This window comes from Oncorhynchus clarkii, chromosome 16, assembly GCF_045791955.1.
Source record: "Oncorhynchus clarkii lewisi isolate Uvic-CL-2024 chromosome 16, UVic_Ocla_1.0, whole genome shotgun sequence".
Taxonomy (NCBI): Eukaryota; Metazoa; Chordata; class Actinopteri; order Salmoniformes; family Salmonidae; genus Oncorhynchus; species Oncorhynchus clarkii.
In genome coordinates this window covers 12289853-12305297 of record NC_092162.1, presented here as the reverse complement: position 1 = coordinate 12305297, position 15445 = coordinate 12289853, and the positions used below count along the sequence as shown (strand labels likewise).

The 15445-nt window shown below is 41.3% G+C and overlaps 1 protein-coding gene across 3 annotated transcripts in view; it reads left to right on the top strand.

Annotated features, from left to right (window-relative positions):
• LOC139367969 (cGMP-dependent protein kinase 1) overlaps positions 1–15445 on the top strand; it is a 182253-nt gene that overhangs the window by 140622 nt on the left and 26186 nt on the right. For all 3 annotated transcript variants that reach the window (XM_071106398.1, XM_071106397.1, XM_071106396.1), the window contains exon 8: positions 5742–5807. In XM_071106398.1, coding sequence (XP_070962499.1) covers positions 5742–5807 — 66 coding nt within the window. The remainder of the gene's footprint in view (positions 1–5741; positions 5808–15445) is intronic.

The window sequence follows — 15445 nt, the reverse complement described above, 5'->3', positions numbered from 1 at the left end:
ACCTGTTTTTCCACTATGGGTTGTGGGTAGTTATTTTCTGTTTAGTGTTTTTGTTGCACCTTACAGAACTGTTCGTTTGTCGGTTTGTTGTTTTTGTTCAGTATTCATCTTTATTAAAATGATTATGAATACGCTGCACTTTGGTCCTCTTCTCCCGGCGACGATTGTTACATCTATTTTTGTTTCATCAGACCAGAGGACATTTCTCCAAAAAGCGGCCTTTCAGGTTATGTCGATATAGGACTTGTTTTACTGTGGATATAGATACTTTTGTACCTGTTTCCTCCAGCATCCTCACAAGGTCCTTTGATGTTGTTCTGGGATTCATTTGCACTTTTCTCACCAAAGTACGTTCATCTATAGGAGACAGAACGCGTCTCCTTCCTGAGTGGTATGGCGGCTGCGTGGTCCAATGGTGTTTTTACTTGCGTACTATTGTTTGTACAGATGAACGTGGTACCTTCAGGCGTTTGGAAATTGCTCCCAAGGATGAACCAGACTTGTGGAGGTCTACAATGTATTTTCTGAAGTCTTGGCTGATTTCTTTGATTTTCCCATGATGTCAAGCAAAGAGGCAATGAGTTTGAAGGTAGGCCTTGAAGTACATCCACAGGTACACCTCCAATTGACTCAACTGATGTCAATTAGCCTATCAGAAGCTTCTAAAGCCATGACATCATTATCTGGAATTTTCCAAGCTGTTTAAAGGCACAGTCAACTTAGTGTATGTAAACTTCTGCCCCACTGGAATTGTGATACAGTGAATTTAAATGAAATAATCTGTCTGTTAACAATTGTTGGAAAAATTACTTGTCATGCACAAAGTAGATGTCCTAACCAACTTGCCAAAACCATAGTTTGTTAATTAACAAGAAATTTGAGGAGTGGTTGAAAAACGAGTTTTAATGACTCCAACATAAGTGTATGTAACCTTTGTATGTGTTTTGTTGCTAGACTGAAAACACCATTTAAATTTTGTCCATATAATTGGAAAACGCAATAAATGTATTGTATCTCACTGGGGTTTCCTCTGGATAGTTAATAGCATTACAATTCTTGTTTTTTTCCCACAACAAACAAAGACAAGGATATATTGTTATACGCTGCTTCGATGTTCACCAGAGTAGCAGTCACAGCCCTGAACAGCTAGGACATAATGAGCTATGGTGGTGTATTAGTTAGACTTTGAAAGACGCTATATCTCCAAATCGGCCTCTCTCCCTTTGATCTCTCCTTTGTCTTAATTAGCACACAGTCTTCTCCATTATTACTGTGTTTAGCAAATCAATCAGTGCTTGAGAAAGGGGCCGTGCTGTTTACCCAAGACGCTGACATTGATCTTTAGCGATATGTGCATGCTAGAGCAGCTTTGGGGGAGGAGGGGAGTGATTCGTGAGGAGTTGACTACAGACAGGACAGCACTATAGTCCTTGTGGTTAAATGGTTTTAAGTGGATTACAGGCTTTGATGTGGAGGAGGTTGTTTGCTAAGTGGACTTTCATATCTGCTTTAAACAAAACACCATGTCCCTCACATTAAGGCTAATTATTGGTTATACGGGAGATGTCAGGACTCCTCTCTCTCTCTCTCTCTCTCTCTCAAACACAAACACACGCATCTTTTTTTTTCCTTCTCAGCCACACATGGGTACACATACAGTACCTGCCTGGACTTTGCCCAAGAATCTTTAGCACCAATCAGTGCTCAATTCATCGCCAGAGCCTTCCAGCTACTGAGCCAAAGAGAGCAGACTGGTCAGCAGAGTGAATGTCTAATTTCGCCGGAGCTAGTTTGGCAGTTGGCATGAGCAGTCTGACCAGCTCTAAGCTACTTTACAAAGCCTTTGTTTTTCCTGGCATCTCTCCTAATCTGTGGAATTTCTTGGCTGGGTTGTGATAAACTGAGGCCTTAAATGCCTATGGCATTTATATTTCCCCCTAGTCTTTGTTCTGTGCAGACATTTCCGGTGAGATTGACAACCATAACCTTTCCTCCGGGCTGCTCTCTCACTGGTTGTTGATTGGCGTCGGTGAAGGCACGGTCTACTAAGGCTCAAATTGATCTCTGGAGCGTGGCTGTGCCTGGCTCAATCTAGCCGGCATCAATGCCCACTTTCACTGCCTCTGTCTATGTTTCTCTCTCTCTCTCTGTCTCTCTCTCTCTGTCTCTCTGTCTCTCTCTAAGGCAATGCATCTCAGTGCTAGAGGCTTCCGACAGACACCCTTGTTCAATTCCAGGCTGTATCACAACCAGCCATGATCAGGAGTCCCATAGGGCAATTGGCCCAGCGTCGTCCGGGTTTGCTCGGTGTAGACCGTCATTGTAAATAAGAATTTGTTCTTAACTGACTTGCCGATGTTAAATAAACATATATTTCCCTGTCTAGTACCCTCCCTCGAAGCTCATAGTAGTTATAAAATGTTTGATGTGGGATATGCTTCTCTCTCCCTGCCATGATATGACATCCTATCTCTAGAAAGCTCTCCTCTCATTTCACTGGGAGGTATCTGGTGATATAGCAGCTGTGGTCTATAGTGTACTCTAGATGTTTCCATCTCCCTGCCATGATACGTGCTAATTGGCTTGAAGAATGGCATCCTGCTCCCTCGTTGGGAGGTAGCGCCTTACACATATCAGCTGTGTACCGAAGCATTGAAATGAATGTGTAAGGCTAGGTGGGTGGTCGGCTAGCAACAACTGTGACGTATTCTGTGTGAAATGGCCACCTCAGCCTAAGCCTTTTGAATCCCAGCATGTTCTTGTGAAGTCCAGGGAATTGTTGCCTCGTCCATGAGCAGTGGGGGAAATCACAGCTGTTCTCCCTGGTCTGTCTATTAGAGGGCTCATTTGTTACACTGGGCTGGATATTCCCCTCTCATTCTTCCCTCTCTCCGTCTCCCTTTTCCCCTCTGTCACCAGATAGTTCTGTCAAATCCCCTAGAAGAATACACCTGGTCTCACTGGTATGGTCCATGGAGACAGTCTGGACTGGACAGCTCAGGGCAGCCAGCTGATTGCATGGAAGATGGGGTATCAGATGGGGGTGTCTCGGTATCCTATGACACATGGAGGAATGTTTCTTCCATGTCTATAATTTAACAGATTTGCTGCTAGAAATGTGTTCATTTGCCATTAGAAATGTGTTCATAATGCATGCTCTAGAATGCCACTCAAGCCAATCACAAGCAAGTATTCAACAATGCCATGGTATACATAACCATATTGAATTCATGTCAATTAATGTTGTATGCTGTATGGTATTACTAGCAAGGTGTTCGCTCGGCCACCGTTCTGTTATTTTTGGTTCGTTATGAAATCATCTGGGCATCCCCCATTCAGTGATGCGATATACACTACATGCAGTTACTTGCATCCACCAATAAGAACTTAGTCTAATAGTCTTCGGAAGTGGTCTCATGGTATACAGTGCCTTGCGAAAGTATTCGGCCCCTTTGAACTTTGCGACCTTTTGCCACATTTCAGGCTTCAAACATAAAGATATAAAACTGTATTTTTTTGTGAAGAATCAATAACAAGTGGGACACAATCATGAAGTGGAGCGACATTTATTGGATATTTCAAACTTTTTTAACAAATCAAAAACTGAAAAATTGGGCGTGCAAAATTATTCAGCCCCTTTACTTTCAGTGCAGCAAACTCTCTCCAGAAGTTCAGTGAGGATCTCTGAATGATCCAATGTTGACCTAAATGACTAATGATGATAAATACAATCCACCTGTGTGTAATCAAGTCTCTGTATAAATGCACCTGCACTGTGATAGTCTCAGAGGTCCGTTAAAAGCGCAGAGAGCATCATGAAGAACAAGGAACACACCAGGCAGGTCCGAGATACTGTTGTGAAGAAGTTTAAAGCCGGATTTGGATACAAAAAGATTTCCCAAGCTTTAAACATCCCAAGGAGCACTGTGCAAGCGATAATATTGAAATGGAAGGAGTATCAGACCACTGCAAATCTACCAAGACCTGGCCGTCCCTCTAAACTTTCAGCTCATACAAGGAGAAGACTGATCAGAGATGCAGCCAAGAGGCCCATGATCACTCTGGATGAACTGCAGAGATCTACAGCTGAGGTGGGAGACTCTGTCCATAGGACAACAATCAGTCGTATATTGCACAAATCTGGCCTTTATGGAAGAGTGGCAAGAAGAAAGCCATTTCTTAAAGATATCCATAAAAAGTGTTGTTTAAAGTTTGCCACAAGCCACCTGGGAGACACACCAAACATGTGGAAAAGGTGCTCTGGTCAGATGAAACCAAAATTGAACTTTTTGGCAACAATGCAAAACGTTATGTTTGGCGTAAAAGCAACACAGCTGAACACACCATCCCCACTGTCAAACATGGTTGTGGCAGCATCATGGTTTCGGCCTGCTTTTCTTCAGCAGGGACAGGGAAGATGGTTAAAATTGATGGGAAGATGGATGGAGCCAAATACAGGACCATTCTGGAAGAAAACCTGATGGAGTCTGCAAAAGACCTGAGACTGGGACGGAGATTTGTCTTCCAACAAGACAATGATCCAAAACATAAAGCAAAATCTACAATGGAATGGTTCAAAAATAAACATATCCAGGTGTTAGAATGGCCAAGTCAAAGTCCAGACCTGAATCCAATCGAGAATCTGTGGAAAGAACTGAAAACTGCTGTTCACAAATGCTCTCCATCCAACCTCACTGAGCTCGAGCTGTTTTGCAAGGAGGAATGGGAAAAAATGTCAGTCTCTCGATGTGCAAAACTGATAGAGACATACCCCAAGCGACTTACAGCTGTAATCGCAGCAAAAGGTGGCGCTACAAAGTATTAACTTAAGGGGGCTGAATAATTTTGCACTCCCAATTTTTCCGTTTTTGATTTGTTAAAAAAGTTTGAAATATCCAATAAATGTCGTTCCACTTCATGATTGTGTCCCACTTGTAGTTGATTCTTCACAAAAAAATACAGTTTTATATCTTTATGTTTGAAGCCTGAAATGTGGCAAAAGGTCGCAAAGTTCAAAGGGGCCGAATACTTTCGCAAGGCACTGTATTTGTCTCTTACTGATATCTTGCAGTTGATGCTCTTTAGGGATAACAATTTACTGGTACTCTAGGCTCAGGAAAACCTACAATAGATAGCCTCTTTCAGCAATGTGTTGTAGCTCTAAAGTACCATCCCCTCTGTGTTGATGGACAGTGTGTTATTAACCCTTTCACCTCACTGTAATTATCATGCTGCACAGCTGCTGGATGTGACCTTTCACAAGCATCATTTAGGAGAAGACCCTCTCTCTCCCTCAGACTAATATCAGTTGAGCTAGTGCCAGACTGGTGTGTGTGTGTGTGTGTGTGTGTGTGTGTGTGTGTGTGTGTGTGTGTGTGTGTGTGTGCGTTTAAGAGAGTGTGTGGACGTTTTCACAGGTGGATCGCAGGTCATTATAGATACCACTGACACAGATTAAAGTGATTGGGGAAGACTTCTTCAGGTTACGGTGAAGGGGATTCCAATGACAGCATAGATAACTGTAGAGATTACGATCATGACAATTTACAATTTATAGGATGTGTTGAATGCTATGTTTGTAATTCCGTATTCACATTTTTCGACAACATTATTCCCTTAAGGCTAAATCTAACTAGAATTTAACATGAATATTACTTTTTGAATGAACAGTGACTTACGTCCAAGAGTGAGGAATGTGGGTATACTTTTGACTGATGTGTTGTCACTTTGTCTCCCCACAGCGAGGACATCAGGACGGCTAATGTGATCGCTGCTGAAGCTGTCACCTGCCTGGTCATTGACAGAGAGTAAGTAGTTTCAAGATTTATTTGTTACACACACACAAGTAAAGTGAACCGCTTAACTTGCATGCCCTTCCCAACAGTAGGGTCGTAAAGGGAGGGTTGTTACTGGAAACTTTACAAGTAAAGATTACCAAAAACTACCAGCATTTTGGTATCTTAGATTATCTTTTTCATTAATAAGGCTCCGGTGGAGTAGTAGCCTGCAGAGTTGTAGCCTGTATAGTAGCAGTATAGTAGCAGTAGTAGCCTGCTGCTACTGCTACTATACTGTATAGTAGCAGTATAGTAGCAGTAGTAGCCTGTAGAGTAGTAGCTTTTAGGGTAGTAGTAGTAGCCTGTAGAGTAGTAGTAGTAGCCTGTAAAGCAGTAGCATGTAACGTAGTAGCCTGTAGCGTAGTAGCCTGTAGGGTAGTAGTAGTAGCTTGTAGAGTAGTAGTAGTAGTAGCCTATAGAATAGTGGTAGAAGCCTGTAGAGTAGTAATTGACTGTAGAGTTGTAGCCTGTAGGGTAGAGTAGTAGCCTGTAGAATAGTAGTAGTCGCCTGTATGGTAGTAGCCTGTGAAATAGTAGTAGTAGCCTGTAGAGTAGTAGCCTGTATGGTAGTAGTAGTAGCCTGTAGAGTGGTAGCCTGTATGGTAGTAGCCTGTAGGGTAGTAGCCTGTAGGGTAGTAGCCTGTAGAGTAGTAGTCTGTAGAGTTGTAGCTTATGGAGTAGTAGAGTAGTAATATTAGACTGTAGGGTAGTAGCCTGTAGAGTAGTAGTCTGTAGAGTTGTAGCTTATGGAGTAGTAGAGTAGTAATATTAGACTGTAGGGTAGTAGCCTGTAGAGTTGTATCCTTTATGGTCGTAGTAGTGACCTGTAGAGTAGTAGCCTGTAGAGTTGTAGCTTATGGAGTAGTAGAGTAGTAGTTGTATTCTGTAGAGTATTAGCCTGTAGATTAGTAGTAGTAGTAGCTTGTAGACTAGTAATAGCAGACTGTGGTGTAGTAGTCTGTCGGGTAGTAATATTAGACTGTAGAGTAGTAGTAGTAGCCTGTAGGGTTTTAGTGTTAGCCTGTAGGGTATTAGTTTTAGCCTGTAGGGTATTAGTGTTAGCCTGTAGGGTATTAGTGTTAGCCTGTAGGGTATTAGTGTTAGCCTGTAGGGTATTAGTGTTAGCCTGTAGGGTATTAGTGTTAGCCTGTAGGGTATTAGTGTTAGCCTGTAGGGTATTAGTGTTAGCCTGTAGGGTATTAGTGTTATCCTGTAGGGTATTAGTGTTAGCCTGTAGGGTATTAGTGTTAGCCTGTAGGGTATTAGTGTTAGCCTGTAGGGTATTAGTGTTAGCCTGTAGGGTATTAGTGTTAGCCTGTAGGGTATTAGTGTTAGCCTGTAGGGTATTAGTGCTAGCCTGTAGGGTATTAGTGTTAGCCTGTAGGGTATTAGTGTTAGCCTGTAGGGTATTAGTGTTAGCCTGTAGGGTATTAGTGTTAGCCTGTAGGGTATTAGTGTTAGCCTGTAGGGTATTAGTGTTAGCCTGTAGGGTATTAGTGTTAGCCTGTAGGGTATTAGAGTTAGCCTGTAGGGTATTAGTGTTAGCCTGTAGGGTATTAGTGTTAGCCTGTAGGGTATTAGTGTTAGCCTGTAGGGTATTAGTGTTAGCCTGTAGGGTATTAGTGTTAGCCTGTAGGATATTAGTGTTAGCCTGTAGGGTAGTAGCCTGTAGAGTAGTTGCCTGTAGGGTAGTAGCCTGTAAAGTAGTAGCCTGCAGAGTCATTGCCTGTAGAGTAGTAGTATAGTTGTAGCCTGTAGAGTGGTAGTAGTACCCTGTAGTGTAGTAGCCTGTACAGTAGTAGCCTATATGTTAGTAGTAGTAGCCTGTAGGGTATTAGTGTTAGCCTGTAGGGTAGTAGCCTGTAGAGTAGTTGCCTGTAGGGTAGTAGCTTGTAAAGTAGTAGCCTGCAGAGTAGTAGCCGTTAGGGTTGTAGCCTCTATGGTAGTAGCAGTAGCCTTTAGGGTACCCTAGGGCCTGTATGGTAGTAGCATGTGGAGTGGTTGCCTGTAGGGTAGTAGCTTATGGAGTAGTAGAGTAGTAGTCTGTAGAGTTGTAGCCTGTCAGGGTAGTAGCCTGTAGAGTTGTATCCTTTATGGTCGTAGTAGTGGCCTGTAGAGTAGTAGTCTGTAGAGTTGTAGCCTGTAGGTTAGTAGCCTGTGGAGTTGTATCCTTTATGGTCGTAGTAGTGACCTGTAGAGTAGTAGTAGTATTCTGTTGAGTAGTAGCCATTAGAGCAGTAGCTTGTAGAGTAGTTGTATTATCTTGTAGAGTTGTAGCCTTTGGGGTAGTAGTGGTAGCCTGTAGGGTAGTAGTAGTAGCCTGTAGAGTTGTAGCCTGTATGGTAGTAGTAGTGGCCTGTAGAGTTGTAGTCTGTAGAGCTGTTTCCTGTAGGGTAGTAGCCTGTAGAGTAGTATTAGTAGCCTGTAGCGTAGTAGTAGAAGCCTGTAGAGTAGTAGCCTGTATGGTAGTAGTAGTGGCCTGTAGAGTTGTAGTCTGTAGAGCTGTTTCCTGTAGGGTAGTAGCCTGTAGAGTAGTATTAGTAGCCTGTAGCGTAGTAGTAGAAGCCTGTGGAGTAGTAGCCTGTAGAGTAGTAGCCTGCAGGTTAGTTGAAGTAGCTAGCAGAGTAGTAGCCTGTAGAGTAGTAGTAGTAGCTTGTAGAGTAGTAGCCTGTGGATTAGGATCCTGTAGGGTAGTAGTTGTATCTGTTGTGTAGTAGTAGTAGCCTGTAGGGTAGTGGCCTGAATTTTTTATTTTATTTCCCCTCATTTAACCAGGAAGGGCTCATTGAGATTTGAAATCTGTTTTTCTCGAGCTTCCTGGTCAAGATAGTCTGCACCAAGTCATTACACAATTATAGACAGACAAGATTAAAAACTACAGGCAATCTAATAAAAAAACAGAGAATTCACAAGAGTATAACAAAATCCTAAAACAGCTAATTAAAAACATTGAAAGGTCAGGGAATCAGCCTTAAAATCCTTCATCAATGATTTAAAAACACAAATCGTGACAAGTTCTTCCAGTTTAAAATTATTTTGTAAGGTGTTCCAAGCCGATGACGCAGAGTACAATAAAGCCCTTTCGTCAAATTCAGTTAGCAGGATAAAGTCCTGCAAATGAAGAGAGTACCCACCACATTTCTGAACAATAAAAATGCCCCCCAAAAATGGTAGTAAACACAAAATGGCATTGTAAATAGAAGAATCCCAGTGACTGAGCCTACAAGTGCACTTTATTTACCAGACAACCCAGGTATATAAAGTCCAGTGATGCTTAAGGGTTTTGCAGTTTAAAATACATGTCAATGCTCCATGGTAAAGGGTGTCAATTGATCTCATAGTCTAGTAAAGGCATAAATGTAGCTGACACTAGCCTCCTTCTGGCTTCAAAAGAAAAACAGGCCTTATTCCTAAAATAAAATCCCAATTTCAGCTTCAATTTTTTTGTAAATTGTTGAATATGCAATTTAAAAGAGAGGTTGTCATCAATTAAAATTCCAAGATATTTATATGAGATTACAGTGTCAATCTCATTGCCCTGACGGGTAGTAATAGGTGAAAGGTTCAGAGGTCTATTTCTTGCTTTAGAAAACACCATTATTTTAGTTTAATCAGTATTGAGGTTAAGCTTCCATTGACACAAGGTATGTTGAACAGTATAAAAAGCAGTTTGCATGTTCTGGAAAGCTTTTGTGAGAGACGAGACACAACAATAAAAAAACGTATCATCAACATGAAAGTGAAGTTGTACATTTTGCACATTTTTGTCTAAATTATTAATATAAATAGTGAATAAGATGGGACCAAGTACAGAGCCCTGGGGCACACCATTACAGACAGACAATTTAACAGACACGAGCCCATCAAATTGAGTGCCGTGAGTTCTATCCGACAGATAGTTAGAAAACCATGCAACTGCATACTCTGAAAGACCTACGCTCGACAATCTCTGCCTCAGTATAGCATGATCAAATGTATCAAAAGATTTAGAGAGATCAATAAAAAGTGAGACACAGTGCTGTTTTTTGTCAAGGGATTCCGTGATATCAGTTAAAACCTTCATGGCTGCTGTAATTGTGCTATGCTTCTTCCTGAAGTTTGATTGGTACATTGAAAAAAGAGTTACTATATAAAACTCTTTTAGCTGTTCACTAACAAGAGTTTCAAGTATTTTCGCCAGGGGTGACAGCTTTGAGATTGGCCTATAATTATTTAAAAGAGTTGGATCTCCCCCTTTTCAAAGTGCCCTTTTAAAAGTGGTAAGACAAATGCTGATTTCCAGATCTTTGGAATTTCATTACATTCCAGGGTTAGATTGAACAGATATGTAAGTGGTTCAGCTATGAAATCAGCTGACAGTTTTAAAAAGCAGGGATCAAGAAGATCAGGACCTGCAGGCTTTCTCTGATCTAAGGATTTCAGGGCTTTATGTACCGCCTGCACTGAGAATGACAAAAAGCTACATGTTTGACCAGCTCTCACTGGTTCATCCACACAGGGCTGTACAGAGACAGAGGACACTGACTCAAACAGCCTACCAGATGATACAAAGTGCTCATTGAAACAATTCAGCATTTCAGTTTTGTCATATACAGCAACAGAGTCCTTCAATACACATGACGGTAATTCATTAACATTACTGTTACCAGACATAGACTTAATAGCCTTCAAAACATTCTATGGTCATTCAGGTTATCAGTGGTAACAGACATAAAATATTCAGACTTGGTCTTCCTGAGAAAAGAATAACACTTGTTTTCGGAACTGCCTAAAAAAGAAGCCAATCAGTATCAAAACATAATTTTCTTGCTTTAGCCCAGGCTAGACTACGTTTGTGAATAATACAAAACAGCTCAGACGAAAACCATGGATTATCTCTCCCTTTAACTCTGAACCTGTGGAATGGGGCATGTTTGTTTACTGTTTGGAAAAAAACATAATGAAAGAATTTCCTGGCAGTTTCCACATCAGGAATAAACTCAATCTGCTCCAGTCAAAATAAAACAAATCATGAAAGAAAGCCTGCTCATTAAAACTCTTAAAATTCCTCTTATGAAGAAAGCGTGGGTTTGTCTTAGGAACCTTAGTATTTCTAACAGCAACAACAGCACAATGGTCACTTAAATCATTACAAAAAACACCAGAATATTTATGTGATACATTTGTCAATATAAATTCAATCAGGGTAGATTTCTCTGGACATTTAAGATTTGGGCGAGAGGGTGAGTTAATCAACTGGGTAAGATTCATAGAATTACAAAACATTTTAAAATCATCAGACACCGGCTTCAACCAACACCAGTTGAGTTCACCAATGAAGATCATTTCACTGTAAAGAAGTTTAGACATAAGGTTCATCAGAGAAGAAAATGCATCACCGAGAGACAAAGGGGGATTAACAGCCAATCACAGATACAGAGAGCAGAGGGGGGTCTATAACAGCCTATCACAGTTATAGAGAGGCCCTTTGAAACCTCAAGATTCAAAGCAAAACATTTCAACTGTTTACAAATAGTTACAGACTTTGCCACACTTACAAGGAATTTAGTCTTTACATATATAGCCACACCCCCATCTTTCTTAACTCGATCAGTGCGATACACATTGTAACCATTTATACAAATATTCTTATCAAGAACAGACTTGCGGAGTCAGGTTTCAGAAAACACAATTACATCAGCATCAGTGTATTTAGCCCAAGTCCTAACCCCATCAATTTTTGACAACAGGCTACTTACTAAAACCAGATCTAGATTTAAAATCAGAGGGGGGTTGGAGACATTGCACATAAGGGCCAGGGTTTTAGGTTGCACTTTACCATGATATCAACATTAAATTAAAGGTTAAATAACAAATAAAAAATATCAACAATAGAAGAATAAGTAGGTACCTCTGTTTAATGACCTTGCACGGCTTCTCTTTTTTTAGAGACCTACTGCAAGCGAATTCTACAAGTGAGTTTCCAGACAATACAAAACAGTCATTTGAAACCATTAGACTTTGTTAGTGACACAAGTTCGTACTGTACACATCATCATAGATCTGGGGCGGCAGGTAGCCTAGTGGATCGAATCCCTGATCTGACAAGGTACAATTCTGTCATTCTGCCCCTGAACAAGGCAGTTAACCCACCTGTTCCCCGGTAGGCCGTCATTGTAAATAAGAATTTGTTCTTAACTGACTTGCCTAGTTAAATAAAGGATAAATAAAATCACAAATGCATCCGCACTTGGACAAGTGGACTGTGTGGAAAAGAGCGAGGTACCGCAGACAAAATGTCTAATAGATGGGAGAGCACATTGTCGCTGTGGCTGTGTGAGTACATCGGACAATGTTCATTTTCTCCAGAGTTCAGTAAAGTCAGTGAACAAAGCAATACCACGAAAATGGACATTTTCTCTGAGAGATGTAAGAAATAGAGGCCAAGGAAAGGTAAGGGGAGAGCAGGACTGTGTGAATGTATGAGTGTGTGCACGTGTGAGTAGATTGGGTGTGGGGGTCGATTGAGAGAACGTGTTGGGGATTGTTGAGCTGCCTCTGACAGCCAGGCGGAGAGCTGAGGATAGAACCCAGGCCATCCAGAGAGAGGGTTACTTTGGTAAACTTCAAGTAAAGAAGTGCAAATAGCGGAAAAAATATGTGCCCGAGTTGAGGGAGACCCACGATCTTTACACCAGCAAAACAAAATTGTTTGTACTACACAGCAAGGAAATTGTGGATTTGCTCCACCATAAATGAGTAGGTTATTAGTCGGTTAAAATCTACTAGTCACAGACAAACAACTTGACATGCTGCCATCTTGGATCTTATGATAGGGTTTTTCTGTAGGGTAGTAGTAGTAGCCTGTAGGGTAGCAGCCTGTAGAGTAGTAGCCTGTAGGGTAGTAGCCTGTAGAGTAGTAGCCTTTAGGGTAGTAGCCTGTAGGGTAGTAGGAGTAGCCTAAATGGTAGTAGTAGTAGCCCAAAGACTAGTAGCCTGTAGGATAGTAGCCTGTAGAGTAGGAGCCTGTAGAGTAGGAGACTGTAGAGTAGGAGCCTGTAGAGTAGGAGCCCGTAGGGTAGTAGCCTGTAGAGTAGGAGCCTGTAGAGTAGAAGCCCGTAGGGTAGTAGACAGTAGAGTAGTAGCCTGTGCGCGGGTTGTTGATTAACCCTTTACTGCCATGAAATAAACAATGTATTGCAGAGCATTACCTCATCATACTGATTAATGGTTAACAGTAGCGTGATTATTGATCCATATCATTGGTTATAGATAATTAATCACTGATTAATACTATGCCAGTTATTCCTAATCAGAACAAATACCTTCACCACATTGAAAAGGTGGCTTCACCTATACAATTAAAGCATCATATAAAGGACACTGAAAAGGTTCCTGTTTTGAATGACACCCAGCTTTGTAAAACAGTGGGACTGGGGATAGAGTGCTGTGCACAGCATGGTAGCCTGAGCCTGTACCTCCTCACAGACCCAGCAGCACTCGCTGTGTGTGGTCTGGGTCTCTGTGTGTCTCTGTCTTGGTCTGTGTAGCTCAGAGCCAGAGGCAAGGCTAAAAAAAGGCAATCCCAGCACAGCAGACAAGCACTGGAGAAAAGAGTGGACCATTCACCTTTCTCTCTGCAGGAAAGCCACCAATAATTTTATCACGTTGGACGGCTGAAAGCTTTATGGCCAAGGCCATTAGAAAGGGCTTGTTTTGGCTGCCACACTGTGCTCCCTCTGTCGTCATGCCGTTGTCGTGCACATAATGATGTGATCGCTGTGGTGTGGTGGGATTCCTGGAGCGTGTCTGAAATAACACCCTATTCCAAAAAAAGAAGGAATTGTATTATGAAGCCAAGATCAATGATGGACAGAACGATGGAAATAGTACTTCATATGAAATGATGGGCAGAAAGACCAATTCAACTCCGTATTTCATCCAATCAGATGGCTTATTCTTCACTTAACCATTTCATGTTGCCAATTATTTTAATGATTAGTGGGCAAACTTAGGCAGGACATGCCAGCAACGAACAGTGAGCCATCTCATGCATAAAACCATGAAAAATAATGAAAGAAAAGCATTGAAGTTTGAATTTTGTAAAAAGAGGTGGACAAGTATTGTTATCAATCAATAATGACAAACCTCCTGGCGTTGACAACTTACATGGAAAGCTAGTGAGGAGGGTAGACTCTTAGTCTAAAAACCCTATCCTATACTGTATGTCATATCTTTAATATGAGTATAGAGGAAAGTTTTTTTCTTCAGGCGTGGAGGAAAGCCAAAGTCATTCTGCTACCCAAGAATGTTGAAGCGGCCTTTACTGGTTCTAACAGCTGACCTATCAGCTCGCTGCCAGGTCTTCGCAAACTGTTGGAAGAAATTGTGTTTGACCAAATACAATGTTATTTCTCTGTACACAAATTAACAACAGACTTTCAGCATGCTTATCGAGAAGGGCAGTCAACTGACACACATTACTGATGATTGGTTGAAATAAATTGATAATAACAAGATTGCGGTACCTGTAGTGTTAGATTTCAGTGCTGCCTTTGATTTTATTGACCATAACCTGTTGTTGAAAAAACGTATGTCTTGTAGCTTTTCAACCTCAGCTCTGAATCCATGATACGGCAATCTATCCAATAGAACACAGAGGGTTTTCTTTAATGGAAGATTCTCTAATGTTAAACATGTGAAGTGTGGTGTACTGCAGGGCAGCTCTCTTGGCCCTCTACTCTTTTCTATTTTTACCAATGACCTGTCACCTTTTTTTTTACCAAGCCTATGTGTCCATGTATACTGATGATTCAACACCCAATAAGTGTCAGCAACCACAGCTAGTGAAATCACTGCAACCCTAAACAAATAGTTGCAGTCAGTTTTATAATGGGTGACCAATAATAAACTGGTCCTATACTCTCTACAACTAAGAGCAATGTATTTGGTACAAATCTCCCTAAGTTCTAGACCTCAGCTGAATCTGGTAATTAATGGTGTGGCTGTTGGATAAGTTGAGGAGACTAAATTACTTAGTTTAACCTTAGATTGTAAACCTTCATAGTCAAAACATATTGATTAAATGGTTGTAAAGATAGGGAGAGGTCTGGCCGTGATAAAGAGATCCTCTGCTTTTTTGACACCACACTCCACAAAGCAAGTCTTGCAGGCTCTAGTTTATCTTGATTATTGTCCTGTCATATGGTCAAGTTCTGCAAAGAAGGACCTAGTTACGCTGCAGTTGGCCCAGAACAGTGCTCCACATGTTGCTCTTCATTGTAATGAGAGGGCAAATATCAATAATATGCATGCCAGTCTCTCTTGGCTAAGAGTTGAGGAAAGACGGACCGCATCTCTTCTTGTTTTTATAAGAAACATTAATGTGTTGGAAATTCCAAATTGTTTGCATAGTCAACTTAAACACAGCACTGACACACACACTTTCTCCACCAGACATGCCACCAAGGGTCTTTCACAGTCCCCAAGTCGAGAACAAATTCAAGGAAATGTACAGTAATCTACAATGGAATGGTTCAAACATAAACATATCCATGTGTTAGAATGGCCAAGTCAAAGTCCAGACCTGAATCCAATCGAGAATCTGTGGAAAGAACTGAAAACTGCTG